Source organism: Heptranchias perlo, chromosome 23 (genome assembly GCF_035084215.1).
Source record: "Heptranchias perlo isolate sHepPer1 chromosome 23, sHepPer1.hap1, whole genome shotgun sequence".
In the NCBI taxonomy this organism is placed as follows: Eukaryota; Metazoa; Chordata; class Chondrichthyes; order Hexanchiformes; family Hexanchidae; genus Heptranchias; species Heptranchias perlo.
In genome coordinates, this window is record NC_090347.1 from 26819177 (window position 1) to 26834428 (window position 15252).

General features: G+C 39.9%; 1 protein-coding gene across 1 annotated transcript in view; it reads left to right on the forward strand.

The window, feature by feature from the left end:
• Positions 1-15252, forward strand: part of usp43a (ubiquitin specific peptidase 43a) — a 356354-nt gene that overhangs the window by 311514 nt on the left and 29588 nt on the right. The window contains exons 9-10 of the mRNA XM_068004243.1: positions 3414-3517; positions 14044-14121. Coding sequence (XP_067860344.1) covers positions 3414-3517; positions 14044-14121 — 182 coding nt within the window. The remainder of the gene's footprint in view (positions 1-3413; positions 3518-14043; positions 14122-15252) is intronic.

Here is a 15252-nt window from a genome sequence, read left to right on the forward strand (position 1 = left end):
ATCCTGTCTTGACAGCAAAACCATTTGGAAAGCTTAAGCACATTGAAAATATCTCAGGGAGTTGACCCTAGAGCAGAAAACAACCGCTTGCAGTGACTGCCTGGACTATTATGCATTGCAGGAGGGAATTCAGACTCTAAATCACATTCTGCTTGCATGTAAACTTGTACATCTGATTTCTTACTAATGACTGTGTTTGAAGTTGGTTGATGCGGCTGTTAAAGAAACAAAGTTTACAAACTTTTATTCTGTATTACATCCTGTGATTTAGAGTTGGCTGCTGCAGGTTATTTTATGTGACATCGATCAATTTATGAACTTCTCTGCAGTATTGTGCAAAATCTACAGCATTTCAGACAGCACAAACAACTCCATTTGTCTTTTTTAAAGTGCATGTTCTGCATTACACATTAGTGTCTTGTGCGCCATAATTCTGCTGCAAAACAGAATATTTAAATGCCGCTTCCACCCACACCTGGGCCCAAAATTTGCTCTGAGCAGCGAACGAACAGCGCCTGCTGCTCTTTAGATTTAAACTTGCCCTTAAACGATCCACAGGCATCAATGCGGGAACTTCCTCTTATGGTGAGCTGCAAAACGTACAGCGTCCAGTCCCGGACATCTGTGAGCTGTATGAGCGGGGAAAGGATCACTCTGTCCCCTCAACCATTCAGATTGAAGCATCCTTGACAAGCTGCGCAGAGTCAATGTAAAATCAGTTAGAGAAAGCCAAATAAAGAGAGGGTAAGAAATACTGAATTAAAACACAGAGGTAAAAGAGACAGAAATTAAAGCACTTTTTAAAAAATCTCCAAGAATTAAAATCAGAAGGAATGAGACTCCACATTTTTAAAATTTAATTTTTAGTGCCAGAGAGGTTGTTTGGCAATCTTTAAGACTTACAACGCAGGTAAAAGTTAGTTTAGACCTAAAAAAACAGTATCCCTTTTTCTGTGCAGATTAGTTTGTTTCCAGCTGGGCAGTGCAGCAACTTGGCCCTGGTCCATTCATTTCACCGGCGAGCTGTCCTTCCCGTGCAGCTTTCAAATGAGCAGGGAATCCCTTAGAGCAGCTTCCGGATTTGCGCATTTGAATGCGCATGCGTGCTCGCCGGAAGTTGCTCTTCCATTTGCCCTTAAATAACGGTGAGCGCTGTTCGGCTCTGCATTATTTTTGGAGCAGATTCCGGGCTAATGGAAAGAACAGTCCAGTCAAGTTCCACCACTACCACCTTCTCAAGGACAACTAGGGATGGGCAATAAAATGCCAGCCTTGCCAGCAACGCTCACATCCCAAGAATGAATTTTTTAAAAAGTTAATAGCCAAACTTATAAATTCCACTTTATTAGAAATATATACAGAACTAATGTGCTTTGAATAGAAGCCTATTCTTAATATTTGTGTTTTTTTAAAGAAAAGCATATCTGAAGTGAAAAGAATATTCTGGCAATGCACATTATGTGAATCAATGCCGGAAAGAGAGAGATTGGTTAACATTGTGATTATAAAAGAGTTAATACACCAGCACAGCTGTCTTGGGTATTTCATTCCTTTACTGTAGAAGTATCCAAACGAAGGTTAATTAAAATCTGTAGACCTTTCATTATTTCCAGAAGCTGATGTACAGTCTAAATTGGCAGACAATATAGGAATTCGAGGAGCAGATAGAAAAAGCAATCTAACATTGCTGATAACGTTACTGCCAGTTCATTTCAAAGATTGTATAATCTCTGACTGTGTAATTAAGTACAGGTAGATTGAAGTCAAAAAGAATTTAGATTGATAGCCACGTCAAGGATTGACATTGCTATGAACAGATATAAACAGATAAAACGTTGCTGTGCTCAATGAGTGAAACCCTTTTGACAGGTTCTGTATGAGGATTGTTTCTGAGTAGCAGGAAATGGAATGCACTGTGGAACACTCAGTCCATGAAGAAAAGTCAAAATCTGTCAAACTTTACCTTGCACATACTTGCTGCATTCTGGTTTGAGATTTCTTTGGCACTTTGATTTGCAATGAATAAGAGCTAGCTCCCATTTCTTTTTCCATCTCAGATTTTTTCCCTGACCCTGTCTCTCCTAAACACTTTGACTTACACTCGGGTATGATTACACAGGTGTTTTTCCCAATTGGCCTTTCTTCATGTATGAACTTGAAGAATGACCATCAGCAGATTGTTCTGATATCACAGGGACCATCACAGCTCAACCTGATCCTATTCTCACCTAACAGCCACATACTCATATTTTGCTAGCAAGCATTGCTGAATAGAGATCAGGAGTGTAGGAACCTTTGCTGATTCTCTCCTCTCTCTCTCTCTCTCTAGTCTAACGTGAAATGGGGCACATTATTCACTTGAGGTGAAAATCTCTGATCCTTTGTTCAATGTGCTTTATTGCCGCCTAGTCCTCTAAGTAATGTCATTTAAGACTAGTTTAAAAAGAGTCCACCTAAACACCCCTAAAAACACACCATTCCTGCTGCAGCATCACAAGCCAAAGTTTCAGTAGAACAATCCAGAAGGTACAATAGGAAAAGTTTGTGCAGTTTGTTTTAAAAGTAAGTTACGGTTTAAAGTTTTCTCCGAACTAAGAAGCACTCCCATCCCTGTAGAGATACAGTTCCCAAATTGTACAGGTGCATTAATTGACACAAACAATCCATCATGTGTATTCAGCATTCTACAACTGTTTGAAACAGAACTTGCCACAGGCATACCTGACACTGGAGTTATTTTAATCACTGACAGTGAACTGATGGTGCTCAAATTCCCAAGTAAATCTCGTAGCAATATTTCCTCAGGCAATCTTTTTTAAAATAAAAAAAAGTTCTTTAAAGAAATATATATTTTCAGCTTTATTTAAAAAGTTTTTTTTTTCGCAGGGTGGGGTGAGGGGCGGGGGGCTTGAATGGTGCAGTGGAATAGACACTTCTATGATCTGAATTCAAATCCAGTGTCTACCAGCTGTGAAGGTCTTACAGGAAATGAGTTTGAGAGTCTCAATCCACTTTATTATGGGCTTGGTATTAAACTATCCTTAATTCAACATTAAATCGGCATTTTCACACTGAGGCTACAGGATCGCTGGTGATGGAAATGAAAAACTGACACACAGCATGTACATTTTATTTAAGGTATCAGATTTATTATAAGCATGCGACTTGCAAATCTTGCAGTTTGCCTCTTAAGCAAATCTCATGGTTTCACAAAAATCATAATACATTTTCCAATGTGTAAATTAGCGTAAAAAGTCAACATGGGCATGATTAAAGAGTGCACCGCCTGAGGAAGGGGAAAGCCCCCGAAAGCTTGTGGGATTAAAAATAAAATCATTGGACTATAACTTGGTGTTGTAAAATTGTTTACAATGATTAAAGAGAGTCACTGTATAAATCTTTTTTTGAATCAGAACTTTGGACATCTGTTCCGAATACGGGTGGTTGGAGGACTGACAACCAACTGTTACCTCTCCTCTCAAGACATTAGACCTCTCTACCAGCCAGCAGTTGACAGGTGAGAATTGCTGTTTGTCACACAGTGCTTCTGTCAAACCAGTTTAATGTCTAGTTTCCCAAAGGAGCATTCTTTAAAAGAAGTTCATGGAGCTTCGATTTGTCCTTTAAACCTCTGAGTTCACTTGTTCTTTCCTCCCATTTATTTCTTGTTTTACCTGCTGCTTCACATGATATATAAAATCTACCTGATTAATCATCAAGCAGACGACATCATGTACACATTCCCTGGACTACCAAACAGGGTTGTAACAATATACACTTTAATGAATACTATCAAAGTTAAGAGGAATGGAAAATCCTGTCTCGTTTGCTGTAAGGTTTTGCAATGTAGGATTGTATTTTTTTGTGTGTTTTTTTAATTTGGATTAAAAATTTTCTTTCCACGTTAGCTGCTTTTCTCTTCTCTCCTGATATCTGGTAAATCCTCTCAATGGGGATTAAGTATTAAATGGATGGATCTGTTTTAGCCCCAAGTCCTGCCACCTTCACCAGTGATTCATGGAGATGTCAGGAGAATTTGTTTACCTTAATGGCACAAAGACCAACTTACTCCCCTCTTGTGTTGAAGACAGCCCTCTGATACCTTGCCCAAGTGGTCCTTCTTCGTGTTGTTGACCGGAGGTCACCGGTTACGGTTACCTTCTGCAGCCCCTAGCCAACAGTGTGTAAGGGTAGGCGGTGAGTGTTGCCAAGCTATTCATGCATGGAGTGTCTCGCATTTGAATCTGATTCTGTTTCCACCCAGCATCACCATATGCATACTTTGGTTGCCAATCAAGAGTGTGAATCCTTGCTGAATTCTCAGTTATGAATTCCGGTATAATTGACCAAATTAGCACCCAAACTTCAGTTAAGCTAACCCAGCACAGACTAGGAAACAAATCTGCAACCTTCTGGTCTGTATCACTTAGTACTAAACAAGGTAGTACCTTTCCCTCATTGGAGAGAAAGGAACAACACTTAAATAAATTTTGAAATTATTTTGGGAGTCTGCTCTTCCCATTTCTGTAAATGTGGCAACATCATCATCTAAAACAAACTCAGTATGGCTCATTAAGTGAAGGGGAAATACTCATGGCATCATTTGCACCAAGAATCATAATGATACAGCAGAGAAGGAGGCCATTTGGCCCATCATGCCTGTGCCGGCTCTTTGAAAGAGCTATCCAATTAGTCCCACTCCCCTGCTCTTTCCCCATAGCCTTGCAAATTTTTCCCCTTCAAGTATTTATCCAATTCCCTTTTGAAAATTACTATTGAATCTGCTTCCGCCGCCCTTTCAGGCAGCGCATTCTAGACCATAGCAACTCGCTGCATAAAAATGTTTTTCCTCATGTCGCCTCTGGTTCTTTTGCCAATTACCTCAAATCTGTGTCCTGTGGTTACTGACAAACAGTTTCTCCTTATTTACTCAATCAAGACTGTTAATGGTTTTGAACTCCTCTGTCAAATCTCCCCTTAACCTCCTCTCCTCTAAGGAGAACAACCCCAGTTTCTCTAGTCTCTCCATGTAACTGAAGTCTTTCATCCCTGGTACCATTCCAGTAAATTTCCTCTGCACCCCCTCCAAGGCCTGACATCCTTCTGAAAGTGTGGTCCCCAGAATTGGCCACAATACTCCAGCTGGGACCTAGCCAGTGTTTTATAAAGGTTTAGCATAACTTCCTTGCTTTTGTACTCTATGGGGGTGATCTTAAACCCCAAAAACGGGTGGGCTGGGGGTGGGTGGGAGTTGAAAATAGTTGTTTTTTTGGGTCGTGACCGCAACCTGGCTTTATTTCCGGGTTTAACGTCGGCGCATAAGAGTACAGGCTTCCCACTGGGAATGCTGAGTCCAAAAATTTTGCGTTTGCAACCCAAAAAACAACTATTTTCAACTCACCCATTTTTGGGGGTTTAAAATCGCCCAATATGTCTCTATTTAAAAAGCCAAGGATCTCATATGCCTTTTTAACAGCCTTCTCAATTTGTGTATGTAAACCCCCAGGTCTCTCTGTTCCTGCACCCACTTTAAAATACCATTTTGTTTATATTGCCTGCATGTGATTACACTGTTATCACACTGTTACAGGGACAGGAATTTGTCAAATGTAAAATATATAACCGCATTTTAGACAAGGTTACATTACTGACTGAGATACGTTGTTACAGTTGCTGCGGCTCCAGTTTTTAGCCAATCTATTTTTTGAGCAAGCTGTCTTTTTTTTTATTTCAGAAGTCTGTTATTCTATCCGCTTTTTGCCCACTTGTTCTCTGGTTTTCAGTGGATTTTTTTCACCCCGAGTTAATACTAAAATATTAAGACATACTGGAAATATTTCTGAAGCTGCAAAATCAATGGTGCCTCAAAGTGAATTTCAATATCACCACCATGGAGAAATGGAGCAGCTGATCATGGAAGTTAACAAGTCTGCAGTGTCTAAACCAAAAGCTAGCAAACAGGCAGAAAGCAGGGAATTCTGTGTGGGAGAAATACCAGATTGAAAGAAATCTCAATATTACATAGTAGTTGAAATAATTTGTCTGAATACATTTTTTGAAAAGGTTTTTCACCCTAAGCCATGGCTCGAGGGGCCATATGGCCTACACCTGTTCCCGATTCTTATGCCCTCATCTTTTGGACTTGGCAAAAAACAGCAATCCTATATGTTGTTGGTAATTTACGTCTCACTATTGGATTATGTTTTGGAAAGAAAGACACCATTAAATAAGACAGCATTGGCTGTATTGATAAAACCCAATAGAAAGACCACACTCAACTCCAAACAGTGCAGCAAAGAGAACTGAAGGTGTCTAAATGGATTTCTCGGTACTGATCTTTTTATCGGTTAGACAAAGTCAGTTTAAAAGCCTTGCAGTTTGAAGTGATGCTGGGTCTCTGCCTGAAGTATGTTATCAATAGCAATTTAATTACTTTCTGAATCAGTCAGTGTCTGTTTTTCACATTTCTCTTCCTGTATTTGGAACACCATTCAGCTCCTATTTCATCTCCTTGTTTTGCTAATGCCAGTCTTATCTACCTTTCCTAACTATCCAAGCCTCCGTGTTATTTACTGTCACATTCAGAACTGCTGTCAGGTTCATGTGCTTCAGTCCCCCAGTTTGCTGTATTATCTAATTACTGTTTTCCAGAGTTTTGTTCCCCCCCCCCCCCCCACTCCCCCCTCCCTCTTCCATTTACTTCTACCTCCTGTTTCAGTCTTAAGAATTCTTGGATCTGATAGTGTTCTCTGCAGGATATGAGAGAAAATGTTTACTGCTGGAAAGAAAAAAAACTAGCACCCTAATCCTTCCAAATTGTAACATATTTTCATAAAGCTAAACATAGGCTTCAGTTGAACAAGATGACTCTGAGTAATTACCGATATAACCATCATGCTTTATCAAATCTGACAGCTAATGGGTCCTTTATTTGAACTCAGTGCACAAAGGTTCGAAGTTCTGATTCAGCTCATGAAGTGTAATTCATTGAGAATGTGAAATCGAGGTAATTTTACCTAATTACATTGCAAACCTGTAATCATGATTTTAGAGCCTTGGATAATATCTTGGATTTTGTTTCAAGTCATTTTCTTTTCCACCACCTCATCATGAGCTTGTATCACATAAAGCATTGACAAGCTTATGATTGCTGCATCTTTCACATTTTTTCATTAAAAATTACAAATGGTAGGGGTCTCCAGGAGCTGAATGAGAGTAGCATAGGTTGACAAATCTATTCCTCCAATGACACACTCTTCCTTGAGGAAAGTCTCTTGTCCCTGCTTTCTGGATCCTGACATTCCACCTTCTTTACTTGCATCTAATATTTCACTATAATTAGCACAGGACAGGAATTTCAGCCTCTGCGTGAGAGAGCTCAATGAACAGCACTACAGATAGTCAATAACCCAGGGTGTTGCAGTAATGCTTTATCCAATACCCATACTGTCTGGTTCAGTAACTTGGTTCATCTAGTAATCCCTGTGTTGAGAAAAAAAATATTTTTTTAAAATGTGTAATTCATTGCCATTTATTTGGCTTTAGATCAGATTATGGATTCTTTGACTCATTGGTCACACATATAGGCTCCATGTTTAAAGGCATTTTCGCATTACTAGAGTGTAGCTGATGATGTATGCTTCCATAGCCGTGGGTTGCAATTGAGATTCTCAAGGACCCAATCTTCATTGGTCCAGTGACAACAGAGACCCACTTTTTCCTGAGTTTTGTGAACTGCTGTTGGATTTACTGTTTCTGTTCTGGGCTACTAAACACACAGAGCAAGTTTAGTCTGTCTGATAAATCATAACAGGCAGAGCTTTCAACTTCGCTGGGGGCGTAAAACGGGTGATATCGAATCGGCTGCCTGTTGTACACCCCACCCAATTTGCCTTACCATTGAAGGATATATTGGTCTTGGAGGGGGTGCAGCGCAGATTCACCAGAATGATACCGGGACCAAAAGGATTAAATTATGAGGACAGGTTGCATAGACTAAGCTTGTATACCCTTGAGTATAGAAGATAAAAGGGTGATCTAATTGAGGTGTTTCAGACGATAAAAGGGTTTGATAGGGTAGATAGAGAGAAACTATTTCCTCTGGTTGGGGAGTCCAGAACAATGGGGCATTATCTTAAAATTAGAGCTAGGCCATTTAGGGGTGAAATCAGGAAGCATTTCTTCACACAAAGGGTAGTGGAAATCTAGAATTCACTCCCCCACAAAGCTGTTGAGGCAAGGTCAATTGAAAATTTCAAAACTGAGATTGATAGATTTTTGTTAGGCAAGGGTATTAAGGGATATTGGACCAAGATGGAATTAAGATACAGATCAGTCATGATCTAATTGAATGGTGAAACAAGCACGAGGGGCTGAATGTTCCCATGTTCCTGTTCCTGAATGTTTCTGTTCCAATTTTTCTTCCTATGTTCCTACCCTCTGCAGTGTCTTTCCTATCTGTTTCTCTCACAGACTTTATTCGATGTCAAAATTGAATTTGTTTTTTTAAAAGTATCAAATTAGAATGAAACCATCAGTCTGCCTTGCCCTTTATCGGTGTCTCGCTTGTGCTCCAACCCTTTGTCTCATAGATGTTAAAAATTAGAATCATCGATGTGCACAATTAGTATTGATCTTTCCTCGCTGTCAGGCGAAAATAATTAGTTGGCTTCAAAATTCAACTGGTGTTTTTAAAAAAAAATTGAAGTAACTTTTCCTGGAGGAAGCTGGGTGTAGTGGATCGGCCATTCGAATGGGCGTCCCATCTACCACCTCAAGTTTTCCGCCTTGCGGTGATAGTTACAATTTGCCCCAATCTCTCTTTCTCATATCTCTCTCTCTCTCACCCCAGTCAGTCTCCCTCTCTCTTAACTTCTCTCCCTTTGTCTTATCTCTCTATCTCTTTCTCCCATCCTTAATGTAATACACTTTTTAAAGTTAATGGAACACAAAGCAAAAAGACAAAAAAAAAGTACGGCTGGCTGATGCTGATGCATCCTGGGAAGTTAGGTACATTTCCCATGCTAAGGCTGCACAATCCAAATTTTGGATCACATAAATTTCAGTTATTAAGAAAAAAAATTGTATCATTTCAACTCAGAGTCATAGCTCTGAGCAAAATTAACAAGTCCAACCCCAGGCAGTTTAGGCGATTTATGGGAATCTAGTGGCCAGATGGTGCAATCTCAGGGTAATATACTCTAACTATAAAATGGCAGCTATTGTGGGTCACAAGTGTAACGATACCTTTAACATGGAAAATACCTGTCATAGTACCACCTGTAGGAGTAGTAGATACTGCAAGTACTCATAATGAGTTTTCAATTTAGCGTTTGCCCCACATACCGAATTTATTATATATTCCAATATTTTATAATTTCAGAGACTTGAGCAAAAAATCTAGGCTGACACTTCAGTGCAGTACTGAGGGAGTGCTGCACTGTCGGAGGTGCCGTCTTTCAGATGAGACGTTAAACCAAGACCCTGTCTGCCCTCTCAGATGGACATAAAAGATCCCATGATATTATTCGAGAAAGATCAGAGAGTTCTTCCTGTGTCCTGGCCAATATTTATCCCTCACTCAACATCACTAGAACAGATTATCTGGTCATTATCACGTTGCTGTTTGTGGGACCTTGCTGTGCGTGAATTGGCTGCCACTTATTTTACAACAGTGACTGAACTTCAAAAGTACTTAATTGGCTATAAAGACCTTGGGAAATCCTGAGATCATGACAGGTGCCATATAAATGCAAGTCTTTCTTTCATGTAGCAGCATTTTGAAAAGTGTAATGCAAGTTAAATAAGTTTTAAATTTGTGTTGTTATCTTTTCTTGCCCGTTTTAAAATGTGCGTTAAGTATACAGAGCTTTTTAAAATGAAGGACATGTGGGTTCACTGTGCCAAACTAAGCTTTATGAATCCCACAATGAATCAGGAATCATTCTTATATTTCTACCACAATAAAAGTGACTCAAGTTTGATATATGTGAATGAATTATACTCAGATGGGTCACATAGGTTAGAACCTCAATCAGTGGCAGCTATGTTGTAGTTGCTTTCAATGGTTAGGCAGTAAGTTTTATGTAACACTTATACTGAGTTTTCTGCCACTCAGTTTCTTTACAAATCACATTAGCACCATCTACTGGCAGAAGGCCAGATATGTAACCATTATTGCATTTGAAGTAAACAAACCATTTTTCACACTTTTCATACCACGGTGGGTAAATGTGGCAAAAGGGAGTGTAAAACTTGCCACATAGATAATAAAGGGCTTAATCCTCTCTAGGGTTCCTCAGAGAGGGTTTATCAATTGTCGCCTCTATTACAGATTTGCTGCCTAAATTCCGTTCACACCCTTCCCATTGTTGCATGATGGGATCGAGGCTACCTTGGCAACAAAATGTAACCTTTGATCTACTTGTGAATTTTTATTTTCGATTTGTTGTTGTTTTTTCCTTTGTATTACGAGGAAAAGTCATCTTTTTGTTCAATCGTTGTTTTCTATCTCTTCATAGCATTTTCTTCTGAAGCCTCTAAGCATCAGGAAATGACATGCAGCTAATAACTACATTTTAATTCACTGATGGCTCAGCGAGTTTATCGAGTGAAGCGCTAAGCTATACAGAGCACGAAGATCCCAGGTTCATTCCTGGGGAGTTAGCTGATCTCTGGTGAGATGGCAGCAGGGTGCTACAATTAAACAGGGGGAAATTTGCTCGGATTCATGGTCTTTATCACTTTCCAATGAGTGTTAGAAGTCTGTGTGTCTGAACATTGGGTGAGGACAGGATCAAGTTTGGCTAATCGTCTCATTCATTTATCAAAAGAACTTGCATCTATGTAGCACTTTATTACATCCACAGGATATCCCACTTTACAACCAATGGACTACTTATGTAGTCCCTATTGTTTTTGTAGACAAATGTGGCACACAGCATCTTCCCGTAAACAGCGAATGAATGACCAGATCATTTGTTTTTGGTTGTGTTGTATGAGGGAGGACACGGTCAGAGCTTCCTGCTCTTTCAATCTTTTTCATCCACTTCTTGCCTCATCTTTTACACACATCTAGTGCTTATCATGAGGTCATAGCCTCGTGTCTTCAATTTACATACAAATGGCAATAATCTATCTGCTATTCCTTTCATCAAATTTCCCCTCAATCTTCTCCATTCGAATAACACCTAATTTTTCAAGGAATCTGGGGCAGTTGGCAGTGGAAAATTGCTTAGGGGACCCACTTCTCTGCATCCTCCACCTTGCTCTACATTCTCCCCGACTGGTGGGGAGAATGTTCTGTTAAACTGATTTTTAAAATGAGATCTATTGGGGAGGAGTTCTTGATATTGGCATTGATTTGAGGCTGGGTAAATGCACCTTGTACTGTAGGAAGGAGACCATTTGAGTTTGAAAATCTTTGTATGAGAGAGTTGAGTAGTTTTGAGATATATAACTCTTGTATTTGATTTAAAGCAAATTAAAGAAGGTGTCTTGTCATCCGTACACCGTGTAAAGTCAAACCATTTTTGTTAAAAATGTGGACAGAGAAGTTTCATACCAATATATTCACTTATTAGTTACTAATATCGTAAACACAATTTCACCACCTGTGTTTCATTTTCTGACCATTTCTAATGATTCTTGTGGGAGATAGTTTACATCGTTGTTCCTTTGCTACTTGAAATAATAATTCTCCTCCAGTGTCATTTTCAAGTGCAAGCACTTGAGAAATGGACATGGAAGTGGAATTAAGATCACAATCATCTGAAAAGATAATTGTCTGTGAACTGAAAATTCACTAACAAAGTGAGCTCTGCACTTAATTTAACAGACTGAGTGATACTGGTGTATATTTGTCAGCCTTTCCCACAGTAATCTTATATTGTTGATCTTACATTGCTAACTGGACACAGCCACTCTGGTTATTTGATTTTGATCGATTCAATTGCTGGAGACAAATTTGGCCTCTCCATGGAGAAGGAATGTAAACTTGAGTTTGCTAGTAACAATTTAATCTAACTTAAATACAAATGTAGTTCCTCTGAAACTATCAAGCTGAGGAAAATTCAACATGGCCAATTAGATTTCCTGATTGTTCTTCTCCCCACCACCAAATTATGTTGACTGAGATTAGTGTCATTGTTATTGACCTGCTGTTTGCTCTAGCCCGTTATGAATCCATTGTTCAATTTATTTATTGTGCATTTTGGAAACCTTCGCTTTATACAATGTCTTGTTTCTGTACATATAATTGTACCTCAGCCTTGAAGTTTCAACTCATTGTGGTGCACACTTCATCAAAATGCATACTTGTTTTCTAACTGTGATCAGTTCTGTCTGTTGATGTCAACCAACCTTTTATCTGCTGAAGGCAGCCAGAGAACTATTATTACTATCAAAGAGCACATTTACTTGTATGTATAGTTCAAGGTTTCCTACCTACTGGTTGAGATTTTTCAAGTGGCTTGAGGGGAATGTGTGGTGAAACTAAAATAAGTATTTTTTTAATCCGTAACCAGACAGTCGTTATTTTTAAGGGTTTGATTTTATTTTTCAACAGGCCAGGAGCAGCCTACTTTCTACCACTTCCTTATGCAATAACAGCTGCAAGCATGCCCAAAACATTGTTGTTCTGCACGAAAGGGGCTGTAGGAGGCATGCCCCAGTTATATTTTTCTTAAATTCTCAGATGTAGGCAGACACTTGCATAGATTATCCAAGGCTGCATTTATCCTATAATTGTTGTGTTGTGCACAACCTCGCTGGCCTGTTTGACACTGAGCTGGGCTTCAAATGCCACTTCCTTGTCACCACCAAGACCATCTGTTTCTACCTCCACAGCATTGCTGGCCTCTGCCACTACTTTGTTCACATTGCAACTGGTATTTTTATCAATGCCTTCATCACCTCCAGACTCTCTTACTCCGGTACTCTCTTTGCCAGCTTCCGAGTTCTTCCATATAAATTGCAAATTATCTGAAATTCCACCATCCTCCTCCTATCCCACGTTAAGTCTCATTCTCCAAATTCCCTTGTGCTTGCGAACCTTCACTGGCCCCCTATCTACCTGCATATCAACTTCAAAATCCTTGACCTCATCGACACTCCATACCTCTGCAACCTCGTTCAGCTCTATGTTCCTGTATCCACCCTCTGCTCTTCAGATTCTGACTTCCTTTAAATTCCCCTTTCTCTTCATTCCTCTTTTTGGTGCAGAGTCCTCAGCCATTTCACGCCTACATTCCGCAACGCTCTCCTTTGGCCCCTCTGTCTTGTTATCTCTCTGCCTCCCTTCAGAAATCTCCTCAAAATTTACCTCTGACTCACTTTAGGTTACTCCCCCTAATCCTTCTTCCATTACCCTGCCTCCAGTTATCCTGCCTTTTTGAAGTGCTCAGGGACATTTTATTACATTAAAGGCCCCATTTATGTGGAAGTATAATCTGTTTCTGTTGTTGAAGTGAAACTACTTTGCACTGGTGCAACATTTGTCATGTAAATTTAGAGTCAGGGCCTGACTTGGAGGAAAGATTCTCCCTGTGCTCATTCCCTTTGACAATAGAGTCAGGTCAGGTCCTGACCAGTTCATATCAGCACTGCACTATATCCACACTATAGTATGAATCCAGTTAAAATCGGCCACCATGTCTCTTGGGACAGTGCAATTTAGACAAGACCAATAATTTGTTTTGCAAGGTTCAAAAGCAAACCATTATCTTAGCAGGGAATAGCTAACTGGATAGTCCTACACAGCTGTTGTCTTGGAAGGAAGAAGCCCTGATCATCCCTCAGTCGGGTTTTAGTTGACAGCAATAACAAGGCTGCTACATCACACATTAAACGATTATTACGGTCACTATCAAACTGCAGAGCACCACACCTTTGACAGGTTGAGCTTGATTGCTAATGTTGGGGTGCTTATGCATTTGCCGCTCTCTCCTATATTTGTACTACTTTGGTGTCTGCTGCTGCTTTTAATGGAAGGGACATGCGTGAAACTTTTGCTGAGTGATTCTAACATGTACTTGTCATTTTTAGGGCATTACGTTCCTGTGGTGCAGGTGGGCCCCCACATATAAAGCTTGTTTTGGAATGGGATCAAAGGACTAAAGATAGGTGAGTCAGGAAATGCAGACACTCAAGGTGGATAAGTATTTGACTTTCATCTGCAGGAACGTATTGTTAAAATCTGCTCAACATGTGCTGTAATGTAAAATGAGCAGTGGGGCATGCTATCACTGGAAGTGAGCATCCTGATGGATTATGAATATGAAGGAACGGGAACCCCATCAAGCAAATTGATACAGCATACAAGATAAAAGTAAGGATGGCTAAGTTCTTTGCAGTTAATGAAATCCATAAGTGCAGAGTGTAGGGCCAATAGATCTAATTGCATTTGTACAAATTCAGGCCTGACGCATATATCCACTCAGGTTGCGTGGTGTCAGCAGCTCCCCTACGCAGTCTGGACTCCCAATGTCCTGTATATATTAGTGCAGGAAACGGCAGTGTAAAATGAAACTTCCTTGAATTCTGGGCCAGATCTCTTTGTCTTGTGCACATGTAATCTCTTTGAATGCGGACCAAGTTAACACTGGCTGAGATGACGTTGGGTTCAGTTCATAAGCTGCTTTATCCTGCAGTAGGCAATACGTACAGACCAGTGAGTATGATGAGAGACACATAGTACAATCAGTGTAACTACTATTCACATGCTATTACAAAAATAACTAAAGAACGTGCATACACTAGCCCACTTTGGAAAGGCCCTTTACTTAACACAAAAGCACAAACTCTTCCTGACCAGAGCACAGGTTCTCCCTTTGCAGCCTGTCGCTGCCAAACCTTTAGGTGTCGCAGAGAATCCCGAGCTGTGACACATACACATTAAAGTAATCTGACCTACATTCGTATGATATAGATATCACAAAAACTTTGTTAATTTGATATATATTGGTTGTGGGGGAGGGGGGAGATTTACAGGGATAGAACTTGTTCTGCAAGGTTAGAAAAGTTAAACCAGGAGGGATTGTGGCTTTTTATGTGGGAGAAAACATGATACCTACGACAGAGAAGTCTGAATTGGGCTCATACGTAATGGAAACTCTGAATTGAGGTAAGCGATATTAAGAGGGAAAAAAACTACTCTGTTAAATGCCACCAGGTCAAGAAGATAAGCCAAATGTGGTACGTTATACTCAAATAAGGGGAGTGTGTTAAGAGATCAAATGTTATAACAGCACCTTG